Source organism: Netta rufina (assembly GCF_964035555.1).
Source record: "Netta rufina genome assembly, chromosome: 5".
NCBI lineage: Eukaryota > Metazoa > Chordata > Aves > Anseriformes > Anatidae > Netta > Netta rufina.
In genome coordinates this window covers 30,876,372-30,899,603 of record NC_140128.1, presented here as the reverse complement: position 1 = coordinate 30,899,603, position 23,232 = coordinate 30,876,372, and the positions used below count along the sequence as shown (strand labels likewise).

The window sequence follows — 23,232 nt, the reverse complement described above, 5'->3', positions numbered from 1 at the left end:
TAGAATTACTGTGTATATATTGCGACTGTGTCAGCTTTAGGCACAGAATATAACTGACTGAATTTTGTAGCTTTACTCATTGCCAATGAGCCAATTAAAAATCAATACAGAGCTTCATCTCTTTTTTCTTTGAATGTGTTGCAAATTTGTACCCAACCCTATCTGACAGCACAGCTGACTGGTAACCAGCAGTGCTGTTTGTGCAACAGCCAAGTTTAGACTGCAACTGCTGTGAATTTTGAAGAGTCCTCCTCATGTTTTAGTATCAACACCAGTAATTGTATAATCAAGTTTCTGATGTAGTCCAGCAAGAGAAGCAAGGCTGTGATGCCAAGATAGCAACAAACAAGCTGAAACATTGGGAGGACTGCCTGCAGTCCCCTCTGCTGTGAGGCAAACATCTTGCGTGGCTGCATCTTTTAGCTGAACTATTGTTACAATTTTGTTTAACTATGAGACTCTTAGAAGAAGTTATGCTAATATAAACCACCTGCTTTAGATGAACAAGACTATAGACTTTTAAACAAAAAAAAAAAAAAAAAAAGAGGATGACCTGGAATTTACATATGCTAGGTAGGAGACAGCAAACTAAGTGGCAATAAACCTTTGAAATAACAAGTTTACACTAATACACAGGCAGAAATGGCACAAAACAGTAAAATCTCAATGGATACTAAAATAATAGAGGGAATAAGAACAAAATGGGAATTCAGATAAGTTGTAATAGAGACAGAATGCTGAAGCTTGGCACTCCTGTTTGCTAGAGCTGAAATAAAATGGTAGAGCTTCAGGAAGAAACTGAGCAAAGTAGGAAGATTACCAGGAGGACCGATTGCTAACTCTTGAGTTACAAGTTGTTGTTTGGGGGGTTGGGATGCATTAAGCAGACAAATGAGGTGGGATCCACATACCAACAAACAAAAACAACTAAATATATATATGTATTAACTTCCACAAAAAAGCAAATTTAGCAAGAACATCTGGAAACTGGTGTAATATGTTAAAGCTTGGTGTTTTTGTTTGTTTGTTTTTTGATCAATGCTAACAAATTAAATCTTTGTCCTAAAAGAAATTAATGAGGAGTGTCAGGGTAATGAGAAGTAATACCGAATTAGGAAGTTCTATGTCTGAAAAGTTTGTAATGCTACATTAAATAGCAAACTGATGTGGCAGAAGCTTTTTCAGCTAAACTCCTAGTAAGACTGTTGGCAAAAGGAAACAGCAAATGCAGGCAGCAGTTGGTGAAAGAGCAAAGAGTGAATTAGCAATTACGAAACCGTGTAGTTGCCGTGGCAAGGTTTATCATGGTGTATGTGGAAAAAAAAAAAAAAAGGCCCTAAAAAAGGCTCCTAAAGGCCCTAAAATGAATTTTTAAGTCACGAGCAAAAGAAGTCAGTCAGCTTTCTGCGCGGTGACAGAAAGCCAAGAGAGGATGTCGGTGTGTGGGGCTGGGTGGGCAGCAGGACGAACCACCCATCTCCTCTCCTTGCGTTTTTATCGTCCCTGCGGCGACAGCCCCGCCGGCGGGCGGAATTCCCCTTAAAAACACCAAATCCGGTAAAACGCGGGAGGAAGCGGGCAGCTCCCCCCACAGAGGGGGCCGGCACGGGTCCTCCCAGCCAACCATAGAGGCGCGGCGGGGGCGGCCCGACGGGCGGCGGAAGTGCTGAAGCCAGCGGCGCTGCCCGGCGGCGGGCAGCGGAGGCCGCCTGAGGCAGCGGCGGCGGGGAGGGATGCTGAGGGTGGCCGCCGCGCTGCTGGCAGCCGCCGCCGCCGCGCTGCTGCTCGATTGGTACGTGCCCGCGGGGGCTCCGCGCCCGGCTCCGGTGGGGCGGCGGCGTCCCCGAGCCCCTCAGCCGGCTCCCGGCGCGGAGGTCGCCAACCTGCTGTGGGCAGTGCAGGTGAGCGGGCAGCGGGGGTGGGTAACGGCCCGGCGGGGCGGGGGGCGCCGCGCTGAGGGGGCTCGGTGGTGGCGGAGGGCGCTGCCCGAGCCCCCCGAGCTGTGAGGGGCTCGGCTGGGCTGGGCATTGCTCGGTTTGACCAGGAGCTGCGGCACCTCCGCCCCGCTGCTGTCCCACAGGTGTCCGGCCAGCCTGCTAGGCTGCCCGAGAGGTAAGGTGTATGTGGTAATTAAAGCTCTCCTAATTGCTGCGTTATCTCCTATATTGCATCAGTGCCCTACCCTGCATTATATAATGCTCTACTAGGAAATCTAGCCTCTGCTTGCCACTCTCCTCTTCCAAAGTTTAGGAAAGTTGTGATGGAGAAAATATTACACGTGGCTTTTTGTTGTTAGCATCAAGACGTGCTGGACCAGTACAGGAGTGATGCCTGGTTGGTTTTACACACACGTAGCCTTGTTTCCAGATTGGATGTGAGATACTTGTTAGTCTGGCATGGTCTTGGAAGTGAACTGTCACACCTGGGTGCTTCTGTGGGCTCCTGCCTGACTCTGCTCCCCACAGCATTCCTCGAGCACTTAGTGTATAACTAATCATAAGCGTTTACATATTTGCAGGCAATTGACTGCTGAGATGTCACAGAAGTTGCTGTGCAGCTCCTTCTAACAAATAGGCTGCTTCTGCTATTTCCCTTCTGTTCTAAAACTCAAGAGCACTTTCTCTACATGTATTAGCCGCAGGCACCACTCAGCGTGTAAGCCGGTATATCATTAGTTCTTTTGTTCTCTTCAATTGCTGTGTATTTTCTATTTCCAGTAATTTTTCCTTAAGTGACTTAAGGCTTATCTTTACTGCAGAACAGATTTCAAAATGAGAGGCATGCTTGAATTAAGGTAGATAAAGCCTCTATTTTGAGTTTTTAATCTTAAAGAGAGTCAACTATGGCAGCGTATAACAGCTCCAGAGCTATACTGACAAGCAGCATGCCCAGCTCCGTAGTCCTCTTGCCATCTTCTCTCTGGCTAAGTTACATCCCGTGGAGTTCTCCCAAGGATAGGTCACAGCACAGCTAATTTGAGACTTGGCTTTACTTTCAAGTGGCTCTGTTCTCTTTCAGACATGCCCTTTAACAGCTGCTTTATCATTGACCTAACTTGGAAGTTAATCAAGCACTAAATCCAACGTTGTGCCAGATTATGTTGTGGGAAACAGGCTTCAAACTCCCTGGTGACTCAACAGGTCTAGCCTAGGCCATGGGATCAAGTTCTTCCCCAAGCAGTTCCTGCCGTGTTTTTCCTCTCATCCACAGGAATATCTCCTCTGAATGTGAACTAAATTACCATCTCTGTACTATAACCTTATATTAAGGGCTCTTTCACCTTTCTTGTAGGAAAAATGCTTTTCTTACATAGTGCCTAATAGGCATTCTAGACGATAATGGGCAGCAGTAACCTGCTGTTTGGGACAAGGTGTCATTTTTCTCTCTTTTGCAGGTGTCAGATATTCATATAAGTAGATTTCGGGATCCCAAACGTGCTACTGACTTTGAAAAATTCTGTTCTGAAACAATTGATGTAATTCAGCCAGCACTTGTTCTAGCAACAGGTAAGCATTTAAGAAGTGTCATTTTCCTCTTGAATGTGCTGCCAAAGGAAGAGCAAAAAAAGCAAAGTTTTCTGATCTCAAAATAGAGCCTTAAAGTTATAAGGTATCTTAAGCAGTGGAAGTAGAAGTGCAGGTGAAAGTAGATTGATAGCAGCAGAAGAGATTAACTTGTAAATGTAATGGGATTCGTTTTTGCTTAATATCTTGAATTTGGTGGTAAACTTAGACTATTATGTATAACTGAGATATAATCATGCAATATAGCTATTGTTTTCTCCCCATATTTGTCACTAAACCTTAGTTGTGATTAGTAGTTATCTTCTTTCCTAGTAGTGATTCTATGTCATCCTTTGCATGTGAAGTTACAGAAGTGAGCAGTCTTTCTGATTAGTCGTTAAGAGTCAGTTTATCTCTCAGGTATTCTGTATCAGAACAACTTGTGTTTATTTGTGTAGAAAAGAGCTGTGAATCAACATAAGACTTTACTGCCGGTTTCTGTTTGAACACATTATACCAAGACAGGTGAAATAAACCTTGCTGTTTCATTTGATACCTTGCTACTGTTACTGAAATCGATTAAGTTTTGGCAAACAAATTGAAAGACTTTTGAGCTGTTGCTATACATAAGGTTTTAGATTTATTTATTTTTTTGTGCTAGGTTTGGACTTCTTCTGTTTCTACAGTTCCTTATCTGCTGCTTGCTTTTGAAGTTAAGAGCTCAGAAATAGTTAGCATTCATCTTCTAACTAACTCTGCAGGAAGGCATTATGATATGGACAAACTGAGAATGGTTTGAACTCTAGTTGGAGCTTAAGGGAATACAGAAGGTGTGAAGTTAAAGTCTATGACTAGAATTTTCAAGTAGAAGGAATGCATCTTTTAGCTTGGCATCAGTGAAAGTGCTGTAGTGACGTGTGATAGACACTTGAATAGCCTCCTGCACTTTCATTAGAAGGCATTTACCCTTACAGTAACCAGATGACAGGAATGTCCAGATTGTACACAGGAGGCCTGCAGCCTTACACTAGGAAGCTTGGATTGCATTCTTGACTAGTTACAGCATTTATGAGAACTGCATAGGCCTCTCATTACATCTCACTGTTGTACGTTTGCAGGTGACTTGACAGATGCTAAGACAAAAGATAAACTGGGATCTGAGCAGGTAGAAGTCGAATGGAAAACTTACCAGTCAATCCTGAAGAGATCAAGGGTCATGGAAAAAACCAAGTGGATAGACATCAAAGGCAATCATGGTAAGAAGGAAATGAAACATCTTTTCCTTTCCTGTGATTATAGAGATAATTTAAGTAAGTTATAATATGGAAGTAAATTGTTAGAAGTCGCTTGCATATTAGTGGTGGTTATGAGTCAGTAGAAAGACTTGCCATCCAAGTATCTGCTCCACTGAGGGCACATTTGTTTACAGGCACTTACTGAACTTCTGGTAAGAGGGAAGTAAGACTCTTTGTTTATTGCTTTGCATGGCAAGTGGTAGAATGTAGCTTCAGATGTTAGTCATGAGTTTATATGCCCCATCTTTGAATGCAAGGGCAACCTGTAACCTTATCCTACTGAAGAAATGGTTTTAATTTACTTCTCACAGACCTCCTCCAACAGTTTCAGTTTAAAAAGTAGCACATGCTCAGCAGTTGAAACAAAATCAATTTCCTTTTAGTAGAAAGAACTCAGGGAAGCTTGTGAGTTTTAGTTCTCATTCTAAACATTTAAGCACAAGCTAATAACCTTGTAACAGCTGCTTTATACAGGAAAGGCAAAACTAGAAAGCCTAGTACTGGGGTGGTGGATGAGGAGTACATTCTTTGTCATATATAGCCCATAATACTTAATCCCATTTCCCTAGAAGTTTTCTGTTAACCAACCATAGCAGAGATGTGGACCCCAGTTACAGTACAACTATTCTTTAACATATGCTAGTCTCTGATGCTATTGCAACTTTATTTTCCCTAGATGAGTTAGGTCTCTATGTAACCCACTGAACTTGAAAAGCTTCAGAAACAGTTTGTGGCCAAACTGTAGTCATGTGACTAGCTCTTAGCCAGTAAATGAGAATTTACATCTCCACAACAATTTTGTCCTTGAAATGAAACCTCAAGGAGAAAACTATTCACACTTTTAGGTCAGCTGCATGAAGTATGTAATGTTTTCACTGCACACCTGGATAGTCTGCTTACCAATTATGCTTTTTCTAAAATATAGCTTGCCGTTATCTGCTGAGACACTCATCTCAACATCAGGACATCAAAATACAAATTACTCAATTTGATCTGAAAGTGTCTTCATTTACTTTTTCTCTCCCTTACAGATTCATTCAACATTCCACACCTGGATAGTGTTCAGAATTACTACAGGTATTTTATTTACCACACGTGGTCTTTTATTGAAGGTCAAAATTGCTAAACGATAGTCTGTTTTCAGTTGTCACAAATGCTTTCTCACTGACTTTTTTTTTTTTTTTTACAGCAATGACCATATTTGCTGTTCCCATTGCCAATTAGTAGAGTAGGATAGATTCAGAGAATAGAGAATTCTATTCTCAGGCTTCTTATTCCTGTATGTTTTGTAATTGCATGCGTTGTAAGTGTCCTTGTGTCTAGAAAATGTTCTGTGCATTATGTGTACAATTTTGACATTTATGTAAAACTAGTATTTTTTTTTTTTGAAGAGTCTTTTCATCCTCAGATAAAAAAAAAGAAAAAGCAGCAAAACACCTTTTTTGGTTCTTTCTGCACGCTCAAGGGCTTTTCACTTGATATGGGTCTAAATTTTATCTGAGCCATTTCTTCACATCTGAGTGATTTGTGTTTTTTTTTTTTTTGTTAGAAAAACCTAAGTAGAAATAGAGATGCAAGGATACAAAGTATGATGGGTGGACAAATCTTCTGAGGAATTTAAGTTCTCTGAGGAACTTAAATACTCAGTATCTCATTGGAGATTTAATTATAAATGATCAGGAAGCTTTCACCTTGTCATTTGGCTCTTTGTTTTTTGTACACTGGGGAGGTAGCCTCACCTGTGACTCATGTTTAGTTCCTCGTTTTTTCCTGCCCTTGACACCTCTACACAAAATCTTGTCTACTAATTCTGGTGGCACATTTAGTTTTGACTCTTTAGAATTGGGGGAGGACTTAAAAATCAAAAATCAAAATTCTCCTTGAATTCAGGCTTTTAACCTATTAATTCTACAATAACAGCAGAGTTTCAGTTTCAGATGGTTCACCGATTTGCTTCATGGCCCAGTAGGAGCAGATTATTTTCCCATAAATTCACTGAGATGGTATCCTACAACAGCTTTACTTGCAGGAGAACATGGAATTCAGATGTGGATTTACCATGAAGAGAGGAATGTGTGGCACTAATGAGGCTTTTGCATGGGCTAGTTCAGTGCATGTCCCTGTATCTTTTGCTGCAATTGTGGCAACATAGCAGTGTAGTATCTATCAATACTCCGGTCTATTTAATTTAAGGCTGCTATCAGAAGCCCTAGTGAATCACATGGGAAGATGTAGCATTAGTAAATCTGCAGGATCATCCCTGAATTGCTGCTGCTGGGATTTGGCCTCAACGTGTTTACTGTTTGGAAGGATCTATGGATCACCTTCCTCTAGTCCACACTAAAGATGCAGTGCTAGCAAAAGGGATTTTCCTTAGAGTGAAAACGAAATTTCACCGTAAGAATTTGAGAGCAAATGTGAGGTTAATGAGTCTTTGCTTATTTAAATCTGTTGCAAAACAAATGTATTCTCATTATGGTTTTTGCTTCACTATAGTCATCATAAGATAAAAGAAACTCATTAGAGACTTATCATACTTAGTATCTAGGATTGAAGAAAGGCTCTAAGAATCTTCAAAAGCTATTAAGTGTTATTAAAAGGTAGAACTGTCTTAACAATTTTATTTCAATGCATATTTAATCCTATGCATGAATAAAATACAAAGATTACCTAAAAATTCTCCTAATGTGCCACACTCTAAGGACAGAGAAGGGAGATGGCAGAGTGAAATGGAGTTCTGTGGAAGCCTTTTCTTCTCCAACACCACATGATGTTAAACAATCAAAAAAAAAAAAAAAAGAATGTATTTTTTTGTCTGAACAACAGAAAATCAATGTCTGCTTGCCCCTATGTGATACATGAACAAATTGGTCATTCTTTGCTGCACACCCCTAGAACACTGTCACTTGCAGAGGTAAAAATACAGGCTCAGCATGAGCAGAGGATAATTCAATTGTTGTACATAATTTAAGTGAGACTCAAGACTGAAATCTTAGTATTATGGTACTGAGTTTCCAGTTCTCTTAAAGTTCGTGATGTTCTTAAAAGTAACGTTAATTTGAGAAAATAAACATTGTGAAAGGGTGTTTAGGGCATTAGAAGTATAATGCATCTTCTTTGAAGTACAGGCTTTTCAATGCCATTGATTTTTAAGAGGAGACTTTGCTGAAGTAATGGGGTTCGATCTAATGCAAGAAGTCTTGCATGTTTTGTACGTGTTGTCTTTGTCATTGCTGCAAGCTTTTCTAACAGTGATATTTTCATTTTATTTTATTCAGGAAATACTCTGCCTGGCGCAAAGATGGCTCTTTCCATTATATCCATACCACCTCTTTTGGGAACTATTCATTCATCTGTGTGGATGCCACGCTCAGCCCAGGCCCAAAGAGACCCTACAATTTCTTTGGGATTTTAAATATGGTATTTCAGAGATCTTAGCATTCTGTTTTGCTGGCTATGGTGCTTCTATAGTGTATGAATCTGTTTGTGTTCTTGTCTTTTACAAAGAAAAATTGTCTGAAAGATTTGTGCTTATCTGAAAGAGTTGCTACGTTTTAAAGTTAATACACACATGAAGTTTTTGTTTAGAAAAATGAATGTTTCTGTTAACATGTAGAGTATCAGTGTTTTCTGTCAAGAAATAATCCGGTATAAAAATGTTGAATTAGGTTTGTTTTATAGGGTACTGCCAGTAGATTCTTAACGTTTAGACAAGCTTATTAGTAAGTTCTTTATATGCTGTAAAGCTTTTTTTAAAAAAATCCTATTTCACACCTGTTTTCTTTGCTAGATGTCTTCTATTAATGCTTGCAGATGAGAGAGTTGCACTAACTCATAGCATTATATTCCATGTTATTCCACTGGTAAAAGAAATACGTCATCTAAGGAAGTGAGATCCTGATCTGCCAAGACTGTAAAGATTACTGGTGTTTTTTGCTTTTTGTTCTTTTTTAATAATAACACTAAGCCCGATCTTTAAATCAAATATCAGTTTAGGTAACATTTTGCTCCCCTTTTGATTTTCGTTGTAGTTTGTTCGTACATTTGTTGTTCTGGGGATAGTCTCCTGAAGTATTGCATAGTAATTGTGTTCTGGTAAACAGATGTCATATTCTGCCTGTGGTAACTGCCTCAATGATAAGTAAAATGTTCTTCTAATCTTGTCTAAAGGAGACTCAACATTTAATTAAATGTTTGTAAAGTACTTGGTGATAATTAGATGAAAGATGATGTAGGAGTGCCAAGTATGGTAGCATTCTCATTGTTTACTGTAATTCATAGGCATGTCTGTAGGGTGTAGTAACTTTGCAGACAAACTCTCAAGGAGAGAAGAAGTGCAGTTCAGTGTGGAGCTCCAGTTCTTGGTCGCAATAAATCAAGCGTTTGCTTGCTAATTAACCAGCAGCAGGAGTCCAGAGAATATAAGTTGCAGATTTTTGCACAAATCTGAAGGTAAAGAGAAAAGGTAGCCATGGGGCAGTAGGTACTTGGAACCGTGTTAAGGTTTAAACCTCTGCCAGGAATTTGAAAAATAAACAGCATTGATATTATTAATTTGATTGTATAGCTTGGGTTTAAGAATGTAAGAACATTCTTAAAGTCCAAATTCATAAAGGCAAGTGAAATATTAATTTCACTTCATAAACCTGTTGCAGTAACTCAATGTTATACCGCATCCATTTTCTAATATAGCTTTTATTTCTGTTTCCTTTATCCATGCATTACAGCATTGCTTTTCAGGTAGGAAGGAGAATAGTATGTTGATTTTCCTCTGGTTTATACTAAAAGATGATTTCCAAAATTGTGAAGGAGTAGATTTGTGTTCTTTGGCTTTAGTTTTCCTGTCTCCTCTGTTAAGTCTTTGAGATTTTACTGGTATTAGAAGTCTCTCTGAACTGGTTGATGTCAAAAAGACTGGAATTCAAACAAATGCAAAAGAAATTCTACCTGATGTGTGAAGTGTTATTTTTGGTTAACATTAACAGCAATGGCTGAGTAATATTTTCAAGATTCAGTATCATAGTTCCTGCAGTTAAATGACTGAATCGTAAGGTGTGTGGTTCTGGGATCTGTCATGCCTAAAAAAGGCTGTTAAGCAAGTCAGGAGATAATAGGGGAGTAATGGCAAGGTAAATACATTTGTAAAATCATCTCAAGTGTATCTTCTTGGATTATACAAACAAGCAGTAGAAAAGATAGAAGTATAATTTACCAAAGTTGGTCTTTGTATCCCACCTTTCTTCTGATCAATTGCAAGACATTTGAGTATCTTTTCATTTTTTTCCAACATAGATTTTTAGTTAACAGTGCAGTTTGTTGAAGCAAATGTGGGTGTTCTCTATAGATAACAGATGAATTGCATTCTTTGTTAGTTTCTTTCTGCATTTTTTTCTGCTGTTCTTTCTAAGTAACCTAAATGGTAAATGGTTGTCTTTTTTGTTCTGTTTTTGTGTGTTTTTTTCCAAACACCTGTCTTTTTCAGAGTCAAATGCAAGAGCTGTCCATGATGGCAACAGAAAGCCTCTACAGCAATCATACTATCTGGTTTGGCCATTATCCCACCTCAACAATCATCTCCCCAGCCCCAGGAATACGAACATTAATGAGGTAATATTTTTTTTCAGTGTGAAGTACGTTTCTTGCTTCTCTTCACATATGTCGGTCACTTCATACGTTTTCTGCAGTGGCATTTCCTCCCCACCCAAATAATCACAATTCTTATTTTCTTTATTAGTTCTGCCACAGCTTATTTATGTGGACATCTCCATACAATGGGTGGGCTGATGCCAGCCTTGCACAGTCAACACCGTGGTGGCACTCTGGAACTGGAATTGGGAGACTGGATGGATAATAGGAGGTAAGCAAATCCTTTGTGAAGAAATTATGTGGAACCTACCTGGTCCTACTTTAATTCCCTTTTATGCTGTTTGGAGAATCTCAAGAAAGCATTATGTCAGTCTATCCAATTATTACTATTAATGTTTTTGAAAAATATCTCTATGTAATTTTGGTAATCTTTTTCCTGATAGCAATAGCTAATAAATTATGCAAACCAATGTCTTGATTCATTCTTGATATTTATAAACTAAAAAGAAAGCATCTAAACATGCCATCTAATATGTATTTAGTATTCAAAGTAGGCAAACACTGATAAAATTTAGCATCAACACTTCAAAGTGCCATGCTCTGGACTAGCTGTTGGAATTCTAGAAATAAAAACAATCTACTTCTGCTGTTACCTTAGCAGCACGTGAAAAAGCATATAATTCTATGTGGGATGTATGGTAGTATGTTAGCTTTTGTTCTGCAGTAATGCAACGAAAGATACTCGTCTGTACAGGAGAAAGCACACGGGTCTTTGTCCATGACTGGTATACTTGCCCTTACACTGCAGAAATGGACATTATATTTGAATTCTTTAACGTTCATCTGAATCATATGCAAAAATCAATAGACCTTGGCATTTCCAATTCTGAGTAGTGTTTCAGTGATTTATAATCGGGTGAACTTCATCAGAGGTAAGTATCTGTGTAGTTACTATGGCAGTCAGCTGAAGTTTGTTCAGCTATGTAGTAACTGTCGTGTGAACCTTGCCCTTCTCAAATCCTTAACTAAGTCACTATTTTAATTGTAGTAACTTCCTTTGAATCATTATGTTAAATTGGTTGATGATTAAGTACTGTTAAGAATTATATAATCTAATCTTGTTATTTAATATAAAATCTAAAATTGCTGTTAAATTAAAGTTGTGTAGAAATCTATTTGTGACAACATATGATCAAATACAGAAGAGAATAAATGGAAAATAAATCAAATTCTGTTTAGGAACTTGAGAAGCATGTGAATCAGGTATGCATGCAATACTTATATCAACAAAATTCTTTCTTCCCTCTTAGGTACCGAATCCTTGCATTTGATCATGACCTCCTTAGTTTCACAGATCTTACCTTTGAAGAATGGCCTGCAGTTCTCATCACCAATCCCAAATCCCGCCTTTACAGCAGTTCTTCTCATGAACCACTAGTAAAAATTCTTCACTCCACTCATATCAGGTACCCTGTAATCTGATTTGTACAATATTTGACAGTATTTTACTGTATTTTAATAGTTGGTATGTATTTTGTGGTCATGGTGTGTATATATATTTATATGATAATATAGGCCTTAAAAAATGTCCACTGTTCTCAGAAACTGTTTTTCTCTGTAAAATTGTTCCTGAGAACTCACTTTGTATCGTAACTGTGATAAAAGCAGATTATATAGCACTAATTGCTATTTGTTTTTTTTTTGTGTGGTTATTTCCACTGAAACCTTTTTTTGTGTGGCCAAAGCTGGTAGGGTTTGATTAATACTTAATCTGTTTCATCAATTTCACATGTTCACATTGCCTTCCTTTATTTCAGGATTTTGTTTATGTATTTTTCTGTTCACTTTAGATTTCTTATCCTTTTCTTCTGTTTTCAGTTTTACAATCCTGGTATGTTACAAAAACTTATATTAGATATTAAATATTAAAACCTGAGTCTCTACCAGTTTTCCTGTTTGTTTTAAAGGTCTCAATTTTTTAATTTCTATCTTTTTCTTTTTGTATCTTCTGTGTTCCAAATCTTTATGCACTTTTCAATACCTAATATTTGTTATTAGACCAATAGGTATAAAATATACAGGCATATTGAATACACAGAATTACACTCAAAATAACTTTTGTCATACTTCTCCATTCAGGAAGCAGTGTCCTACTAAGGCTGCCTACTTTCCAGTTTCCTATTTAGAATCCTATCTGAATTTTCTCATGATTATATTTAATATAGGAACTGGTAGAATAGTTCACAATAACAGTAAGACTCCTTCATTTGACTGATGTGCTCCCCAATACCTTTCGTATTAGCAGAAGTGAAAGACAGGTGTGCGATATATTGAGATTATGTTAGTATCACTGTTTCTCTGGTATAAGTGCTGTCAAGTGATACCACGTTTGTTGGTATCTCAAATCCGTAATGCCAATCCTGCGTTCCACTCTGTTTCTCATGAATTCCATTGCAAAGATTGGAAGGTCTTTGTAATGTACTCTGACTAACAAAGAATCAAAAACAGCAAAGAAAAAAGGTATTCCATTCAACAACAAAAGACTTCAGAGGCTGGCAATTTTCAATGAAATCTCCAGCTATTTGAGTGCGCATCTGTATGTGTGCAGGGCGATGCATCTGGCTAATGTTAGCAAACGTTTCAACAGCAAGAGTTCTGAGATTATTTTTGCTGAGACCAAAGGATCTCCATTTTTGTCTGTTCAACAGCCTAGTTTTCTATCCTGTTGTTTTTGCACAATACCTTATAGAACTTCTTTTCTTAGTTGTAAGAAAGAGTTAGCATATTACATTTTGCTTACAGATACTTTACCATTTTCACTTCTATCTCCTTTGGATTCTTAAGTATAAGGTATCATTATCTTTAGGGACTTCTCTTCAGGAAAGTATGACAAATCTGCAAGTCCTGTAACAAATCTGTTTATTTTGCTGTTTGTTCAATCCTTAGAATTCTGGCCTTCTCTCCTTCTGTTATTACCTCTGTCCAAGTCTACATAGATGGAGTTCACTTGGGGAATGCTCATCAGGCATCTGGCCCTCTCTACGTGCTGAAGTGGAACCCGCAAAACTACAGTGAAGGGTCCCATCAAATAGATGTGATTGTCCAGGTAAGATACCCATTGGCATTGTGTGTGAGTCTCTACGTTGTCATGTGTGCTCCATCACCCTTCTGCATCACATAGCTAGGAACAAAATACATGAAACAGACTTCCTTTCGTATGCATCTAATTGATTACAAAAAACAGTCAATTTTTTATTAAATGAAATTGACTGATTACTGAGCACTAAAACATCAATAAAGTATTGGGATAATGCTGTCTTTTTTTTTTTTTTATCTTTGTTTGCTTAATTTCATGTTTCCTTACAGGCTGCTACTGAATATGGTTTCTGTTTCCCTGAACATCAAACCTAACTGCCATTAGGTTGCTGAGGAAAAAAGCATTTGTATGTCTATGCTTCTGTTTGTGGAGCAGATTTTTTTTCTGTCCCTTCAAGTGGCTGTCAAAGAACCCAATCAGGCTGTTCTAACATTCTGCACATTTGCACAATAGTAATGGGAAAGTCAGATTTGTCCTGCCTGGTGGAACCCAGCCAGGCATTATTTCTCACAGGACAAAGACAATAATGCTTTTCTCCTTCCCGACCCCTATGGCCTCTCTGTGCTGTCAGCATTCTGTCTCCTAGCTTGTTACTGATTTCTGTGATGCTTTATTTAGGAAAGATGGATTTTATAGTCAAATTTTCTTGATGATGAAAATACATGCACAAAACTGAGTAACTTTTGAAGACTGTTATACAGGCCTGCATAGCAATAATATGCTTTGCGACTATGTGCTTGTTTTCAGATAACTGAATGGAACTCCCAAAAAAATCATTTCCTCTCCTCTCCAGCCATAAGCCACTATTACATCCAGTTAACGAGTAATTTTGTGAAAGAGAGGAGGATGGAAGTCTTAACTTGTATTGATTACCCGTAGAGAAAATAAGAACAGTTGATTAGTTTACATTGTTTCTGGGATTGTCTAAATACTGTTGTTTTGGGTGTAATCACAGTAAACATACCAAATTCTTTAATATAAATAGACAGTTTATTTTGTCCTGGGAGATAAGGTATCAGTGTTATACATGCACAAATGTAAAAGAACTTTTTTTTTTTTAAAAAAAAAAAAAAAAGGAAATCAGGAAAGAAAACATAACAAGTGGGGGTGAAAATGCCCTACTGGATTGTGTTTTTGAGGATACTGTGTCAGTTGTACTATAACTAGCAAATATGCTTGAAACTAAGTACAACAAAGCTTTAAAATGTTTTAGGACAGGTTATTAGCTAGAATTGAGCCTTCTCAAAGCAGGTGTTTGTGGTGGCCAATAAATAGTCACTGTCTTTCACAAGTTGGAATCATAGAATCACAGAATGGTTTGTGTGTGAAAGGACCTTAAAGGTCACCTTGTTCCAACCCCTCTGCCACGGGCAGGGACACCTCCCACCAGACCAGGTTGCCCAAAGGATGCCACGGATGGGGCATCCACAGCTTCCTGGGCAACCTGTTCCAGTGCCTCACCAAGCCTCACCTTCAAACTACCAAATCTCTGAAATGGTCTCATATGCATCACTTTCAGAGTATAATATCACGATCACAAATTTACTTGAAATTACCAGATTGTCAATAATCAGTGTTGTGTAGGTAGAAGTATTTGACAATTGCATACCTGGCATACTACCATATTAATCAGATCTTTCCAGAAAACTTGTAGATGCTAACTAGCTACTCTAACTTGACTTTTGTGTTATTTATTTAAAATCTGTTATGTTGGCACTACTGGTTTCTAATTGCTTTCTTATCTCAATTTAGGATGCTTCAGGAAGAGTTAGCAAACGGGGTCATATATTTTCTATGGAAGAAAACCTGTCTCTTAGATTTGGCATTTTGCCATCTGTTATTCTTCTTACTGACCACTATGTTCTAGTAAGTATTTTCAGCAAAACGTGTCATTCTGTGCTGGTTTCCCCAGAGACTTCAGGAAGCATTTTCCAAATTCCTACAAGATTTGAATGCACTTTGCTTTTATCAGATATGATGATGTTGGAACTTCACAAGTATTTCAAGTTTATTTTCTCAAGGTGCATGCTTCAAATGTGAATGTGCCACAGTGGTTCATGCAAGCAGTTGCCTTCTGTGGTTTCAACAGTTGTCCATTTTGAGGCACAAGTATACACGCATTTTATGCAAGCAAGAAATGGAAAACAAGGTAGTGGAGATAATGGAAAAACATTAGGTTAAAGAAAACTCCATTGTGATCTTCTGTAATGTGTGTACTGGCAAGAATGCCAAAAAAGTCTCACATCAGCTGCTGCCATTATAACTAGCAAAGAGGAAGGCATAATTCCCACTTAATTCAGTAAGTTCCAGATTATATCCAGACATGTTATATGTACATGGAAAGAAGGACTATCATAATGATTAAGGTGAATAGAATAATAGAATAACATAATAAAGGTTACATTACTGTAGATAGTAATTCTGAGCTAATTACAATACTATGTTGGTTTTGTTAATCAATGAACTATATTTTCTACAGTGTCCTAACTGCAGTTCTATACAGGACAGTATTTAGAAAATGTTTTATATAGGAATTGTATTACACTCCTTCAATGGATGTGTTTTACAAGCACCATTTTTGAAAGATTTGGTTATGTTGCTGTCATGCATCCAACTCATTCCAAGTCAGTAAGATGCAAGTCCAGTAACTTTTAGAAACTCTTAAGTTTCTTTTACTTCTCAGTGCAATGGTACCAAGACGTTTTGAGTATGTGTTTCATTAGAAATCTCTGTATCATTCTGTCAGTGTCCAAAAGGCATGCTCATGGGTCGACTCTGGAAAAACTCCAGTGTTGGCAAAGAGTTAAAAACTGTTTCTTTCAGGCTCGTGTGCTATTTGGATTGATTGTGCTGATTCAGATTGCCTTGCTCATTGTTTTCAGATACCTCCAAAAACCAGCACTCAGAGGTACGGATCAATGTCTATCTATTTTTTTTAGAGGATCTAATTTTCCCTAAAACTATTTACTTCTTATCTGGACACTAACAATATATAAATAACTAGATTTTCACCATATGCATTTTGCATCCAGTACTGTGTGTTTTGGTTAGGTTCTTTGAAGGTGCTGTTTTTTCTAAGAAAACCTCCAATATAGCAAATAAAGTCAATTAAGAGTTTAAAAACTTGTTCAGACATCTGTTGAAAAAAAAAAAATCAATCAATTGAAGTCCAAAGCTTTCATTTTCTCACTGAAGAATCTGATGCATTGGGAAAGGAGTAGTTTATTTTCTATCAGTTCTATGTTAATGTGCTTGTTTCACTACAGCTGTTGTGCAATTCTGTCTGTATTGCTGTCACCTGAGTAGAGAAACAGATTTCCTGCTACAAGAACAGTTTCTGCTGATCTTTGCAAACAACATGAGCAGGGTTGTGTCTTTCTGAAATGAAAATTAAAATCAGTTCTATCATAACCTGATATTTTGTTCATTATAAATCTGTTAATTAAAAATTAATACTGTTAAGCTGCTAGTGCTTATCCTTTAAACAGTCGTTTGAACCACACCTTACTAATGAGATTTTTCTGGAAACCACCTCCCTTCCTATTCATGTCAGTATGTTTCCCTTCCTTTACACCCATAGTCACGTAGCATCCTGAGGTAACTACAGCAACTTCTCACATAGAAAAAGTTTTCAGTTATATTTATGGGATTTAGCAGCTAAAAATGAAAAGACCTAGCACTTCATGATCAGCTAGGTCTCTGTAGAACATGAAAAGTGTTTCACAGATTAGTGAACAAATTTTAGACCTCTTGATTTCCAAAGTTCAAGCATGTCCTCTGGGAGTCAATCCTTTGTGAGAAGGGCAGCCATGTAATAGGTCAATTTCTAAAAAACAGCTTCATTTGAAAGGCTCTTTGGAGCCTTCCCCGATCTATGAATTGCATGCTGTGGTTAGACGAATATTGGTTGTGATTTCTTTTGCTAGTGTGATGTTCTTGTCAAATGTTGATATTTTAAGATCTAGTCTTCATTTTATCTGAGTTGCTATCAGATTTCATCAAGTACCAAGCAGATCTAATCAAAGAATATCCAGTTAATTTAGTCCATGCTGACCTGCCTTTTTTGGGTTTGCACGGCTACTGTTTTTGAATTCTTATTTTTCATTTAATTTGAACTTTCTGCATGGTTTTCATTCTACCTAACTTTATTTTCTGGATATATAAGTGTCATGCAGTTTTATTTGCATATAGTAAGTGTACTACTTATTTAGAATGGCAGCTTTTTCTACTCTTATTAACATAGATTGTTAACTTTACCAATTTTTTATTTCCAACTATCACAGTAATAGAAATGTACTACCCTGCATTTTTTCTGTAGATATACTAAATATAATTGTTATATTTCTTAGTAGACTGAGTGGGTGATTTGTGCAGATTTGTTTAGAAAGACCAATATGATGTATGTTGCAACCTGAATCAAGTTTATTTTTCTGAAATGTTGCCTCTGTTTAGAAAAGCCAGGACTTCTGAGTCTGACCTCATTTTCCCTTCATGTCTTCAGTAAAACAAACATCTTCTATTACTCAATTCTGCTTCTGAATTTATACACTATTCTGGGTAAGTAACCTAGAGTACTGAAGGACGTAACATCATTATTTTTAAAGTACACATCAGATTTTTATGGAAAAATAGACTTTTGACATCTTGCAGAATGGGGAAGAGCTACTTAAGTTATGAAATTGATGTGGAACTTCAGAAGTTAATGTCCAAAGAAAATAAGTTTGCTTGTTAAGAGATGGACTTAAAATCCTAAAGTGAATTAAGTTACTAAACTACCCTGAAAACAGAGTGAGTATTTTTGAGTTTAGTTTGGGTTTCACTTACTGAGTAGGATACAGTGGTATAAAATGAGCGTACGGAACATATGTTTCATTTGACAAGTCACTAATACATCTCAGCTCTGATATCAGAGGAGAAATAGGCTAAAATTCTTGATAATATGTTACTAAAATAACTACTTTCATGGAAGTGAGTAAAATTCTTGATAATATGTTACTAAAATAACTACTTTCATGGAAGTGAGTATAGTTATGCATACCATAGTGCAGGTTGCCCATTTTGACTTGTAAACTGAGCCAAGCTGGAACTGTTTCTGACTGTCAGAAGTCTTATTTTAATTCTGGGGAAAGGCCAGCATTTGAAAGGATCTGTTTACACTTCTGTCATGAGGAAAACATTATCTGTGGTGTCACAAATTGTCACTGAGATGAAATCAAAAATATTTTCACTGCATTCCACAACTCATTGATGGACCATACCAAGAGGTCATGATTCATTAACAACAATCTGAAGAACATTCTTGATGTGAATGAAAGATAAGATTTATTACTTTAGACAAGCAACAGAGTAATAATTTTACCCAGTTAAGCCTTTTGTACTAAGGATTAGTGAGAAATAGGTATGCCTATATTGTATTTTCTGATGGTGCTCTGTTTTGTTTTCCTTTCTTTCAGGACCATGGTTTGTAGGTGAACTGGTAGATGGCCAGCTGGGGGCCTGTTTTTCTTTTGGGATCTTTGTTGGTGGTTTCTTCTTACAGGGCAGTCTGACATACGTGGTTGGGATTTTACAGGTGTGTATTTAGAGGAAAACGGTGACCAACAGCTTACTTCTGGAATTTTTGTTTGTTTGTTTTATACTTTTATAAAGAAAGGAGTTTTGGAAGAATAGAGATGATCAGTCAGTGTTAGGCCATGCCTGACTATAGCAAGCTGTTTCTAATCTTTCTTCAAATTTAAACTGCAGAACAGAAGGAGGTTTTGCATAGGTTTCTCAAACTTCTATTTTCCTCTGTTTGATACTGCTTTGGACTCTCTGGATGCCTGGATTAGAGACCATCTCTACAGGTTTACTCCTCTCTGTGGTGGTGTTTTTTTGTTTGTTTGTTTTTTTTTTTTTGGGGGGGAGCGGTATTTGCACACAAGTTTCAGTGATTAAGCAAAAGGGACTTAAGCATTAAGCAAAAGGGACTCAGTGTCCTGGGCAGCTCTCACACACTCAATAGTTCTTAGGATCAGTAGGTGTCACTCTGTAAGTAGACTTGAGTCTGGTTTTCCCAGCAATCTGACCTGGCTACCTTCTGCTTTTCCCTGTGGCCATTAGTCTGAAAGACACACTTAATCCAGAGCGAGTCAGTGTTGCCTCTTTTAGGGTCCCTCCCTTGTGCCAGTGCTAACACTTGTTTTACACCACAGTGAGCTGGGTCAGAGAGCTAAACTCACACAGAGGCCTTCGTTTTTTTACTGTGCTAGTATTTTGCCAAGTCAAGCTCCCTGAACCAGCTCCAAGAAGGGTCAGATGAACGTCAGTGCCATGCACTGCAAAGGAGTGAGCAGGAATACTTGGCCTGAGACTGAGGCACAAGCAGACCCAGTTGTATCAGATGCAGAGTCCCAGAAGTGCATCCTGAGATTCCAGCTATAGAAACTGCAGTCAGCCCTTAGAATGGGACAGTTTTATGTGTTTGTCTATCTTTCTATGCACAGATGTGTGTTGCCTAGGATATTTGGCTTGTTCATTGTCTTATTTTCCTCTACTCTTCTTTTCAGATGTTGTTTTTCAACATACCATTGATGGCCTATCTGTGCTGGTGCCTGTTGCTGCGGTGCCAGGGTCACAGTTTCCATTCTCACATCCATCACGTCCAACGCCTCTTGGCTGTGCTTATTCATCTGGCAATGGCACTCCTGCTGGCCTGGCAGGTCTATTCCTGCTATTTCTTGCAGCGAACCTATGGGACCTTGGCTTTCTTCTTCTCCCCAATGAGAACGTGGCTGGTGGTGCTGACCTCAGCTCTGATTTATAAAACCTGGACACTTAAAACATCTGAGCTCAGAACTTACATAGTAGAAATGAAAAACTGTCAGAGCTCCTGAAATACAATACAGTAGTCCAAGTACGTCAACTTTAAAACTGTCAAGACATGACCTATAGTTTTGTGTTGCTGGAATTCCATACAGCCCAACTGTGAAGTGGTAAGATCTGAAGCTGCACCTGCATTGCTACAGAGCTGTGTAATAGATTGTAAATGTATAACAATATGCATTATATGCTTGTATTATACATAGGCAGTATACTGTATAATACATGTTATATAATACAGTTATACATTAAAAAGAGATACAGTAAATTGTGTAATAATCTCTAGGTAGATCTGTATGGATCACTAATGGAATTCTTTGCTCATTACTGCTGTAATACTTACTTTTACTCATAACATTCGTGATTTTTATAATGCTGGGAAAAATGTGAATATATCTTGATAAGAAGCTCCAAGATTTATGCATAACTTCGCTTTTGATTTCAAGATTTACATATATTTCTATGAGACTTAACTACAAGACCAGACCAGATGTGCTGTGTGGCCTTCCCAGTAAGTCGTATGCTTACACACTCTTTTTTTTTCAGTTCATAATGCTTTTTATGAGCAGTTTACAGGCCACTAGGTGATTGTATCTGTATTTCTGTGTATGTTTACCTGAGCCATGGTGTTAGCCTTATCCTGAGAGTGCTGGTTAATTAACATACTCCCTCTCTGGGAGGAAATAGTTGTTTTCCCACTGTTGAGGTGCTAACTTTCCCACTTCCGACCAGTGAAAGGACTGTGAATGATCAATGTTGCTGCAATTCCCAGTTGTAGTCAGACTTCAGCTTTAAAGCAAAGAATGAAGATAAAGTTATTAGGCTGGGGGAGACAGAAGGAATCCTGTGATCTAATGGCTATATTGTGCCTTGTTTAGGGCCTCAGGACTGTATTTCTGGGTCTCAATCAAATACGCAGACAAGTGACCTAGGAAACTCATTTATTTGTTTCTGTCTTTTTCTAAGTCTAAGAATGATAGAGCAGTTACATTTATGAAGAGCTTAATGACCCACAGACAAAAGAGCTCTTTAGTAATTACAAATCTCCTCTGCCCCTCTTCTCAACTCCTCCGGGGAAATGCAATTTTTTAATAGTATATTCTTGTGAAATGTGAACTCCCTAATTTTAACAATAGCTCTTTGTTATATAACAACACCGTAAGGTGATGGCTAAGCTTCCTGCCTCAGTTTCCCTATCTGTGAAGTAAGGAGAACTCTGGCCTGCTTTACAAGACTGCTGTGAGTAGAACATTAGAAGTACTTTGTGTAATTTAGAGTAACTTGTTTTTGGTTTATTAAGAAAATGGAGTAACTTATTTTTGGTATGTTAGAAAAGACAGCAACTACTAGAAACAGTAAAAATAGTAAAAGAGCAAACTGATTTGGAAGGAAATGCTACTTACAATGACGACTTCTGTTAGTTTTAAAATCTGACAATCTTTCTATTCCATAATCCCAATTCCTCAATGATTGACAATATAATAGGAACAAGAGTAACAGCTCTCATTTGCATAAATTAAATACCGAAAGTTCTTAAAGTACAAGCCTTGGGGTTAGCCTCTAATTTAGGTGTCCTTATTCATAAAAGCATGTGGTTGCCCACTTTAACTGTGAATAACAAAAATCACAAAGTATTTGAGCTTTCCCTTAAGATTTTATTTATATGCATTTATATTTTCATATATATATGGGTTTCATAACATAGCCCATCTCCCAGAACACACTACCACTCACTTAAGGGAAGGAGTGATAACCTCTGACACACGTACAGATGCTATTATAATAAATCTGCAAGCCACTCCATATTTAAAAAAAAAAAAAAAAAAAAAAAAAAAAAAAGCCTTTGCTCCTCTGTTGCCCTGTGATGCTCAAAAGGCACTAATCAACATTGTAGACTAAAGTGAGATATTCCAGGAATAACAGGCCCTGTGTTGACCCAATTATTTGCCTGGTTTGTGTCCTCTCATGAAATTAAGCTCTTTTGCTCCCCGATACATTGCATTTCTCATGAGAAGATAATGTGTATTGTAACTTTTACATCAATCAGCATTAGTGTAAGAAAGATTTCATAGTGCATGAAATGTGCTATGCATGCTTTATGATGTTATTCCAGTTTATGGATGAATTCTGGATGAAAAGAGTTTATTTTTTTTACTTGAAGAAAATTACTTTGTTTATTAATTCTAGCATATAGTTCTTTTTAAAATAGTACTCCTTGGCTGTTGGGGTTACCCATAAGAATATGGAGGTGTTCTGAAATCAAGAGTATCCTTTCTTAAGCTATTCGTTAAGAGGACAAATAAAAGCTACACAAACTGAGTGAGCAAAGCAAGGAACATCATGGAATCAGACTAAAATATGTTATATGTTGCCAGCAGACATTAGTAAGATCTGTGGGAAAAAAAATAACTTCAGTAGTATAAAGGTTTCTATTAAAATACCCTGCAGGTTTGGGTTGTTTTGTTTTTGATTTTGAGTTTTAATCTGCTTGGAGAAGATGACTTGAAATACTTGATTCCCATTTGAAACTACTCTAAAAGTGCACTTGAAATGGTTTTCCTTTTTGGAAGGAAGATTTCTGAGAATACTTCTCAAATACATTTTGTTGTTTGTTTAATGTGGTTTTTGTTTTAAGTTTTATAAAAAGCATATGTAATTGTTCTTCGTGATGCTCTGTGCTTATGAAGGAATTCTGTTCTTCAGTGAACATCGTGCAAGATGCTGTGAAATCAGTAATATAAATAGGGAAAGGCAATTATTTTACATGCATTACCAGTGCTCTAAGATCTGGGCAAAACTCACCAAGGGAAGTTCCTAGGGGAATGTCATGGCCATGCATAATATCCTGTAACTGTCATTAGTGAAGACCTGTCTGATCCAGTGATTCCAA

The 23,232-nt window shown here is 37.6% G+C and overlaps 1 protein-coding gene across 1 annotated transcript; it reads left to right on the top strand.

Moving 5' to 3' along the window:
• The first annotated feature begins 1,727 nt into the window (after positions 1-1,727).
• Positions 1,728-20,466, top strand: TMEM62 (transmembrane protein 62). The gene is made up of 14 exons (XM_084288362.1): positions 1,728-1,901; positions 3,395-3,506; positions 4,622-4,759; positions 5,830-5,875; positions 8,077-8,218; positions 10,281-10,405; positions 10,533-10,655; positions 11,695-11,850; positions 13,331-13,490; positions 15,234-15,347; positions 16,305-16,389; positions 17,934-18,038; positions 18,935-19,053; positions 20,030-20,466. Exons 1-14 carry the CDS (start codon positions 1,734-1,736, stop codon positions 20,354-20,356), a joined length of 1,920 nt encoding a protein of 639 aa, XP_084144488.1. The 5' UTR covers positions 1,728-1,733; the 3' UTR covers positions 20,357-20,466.
• Positions 20,467-23,232: the final 2,766 nt, after the last annotated feature.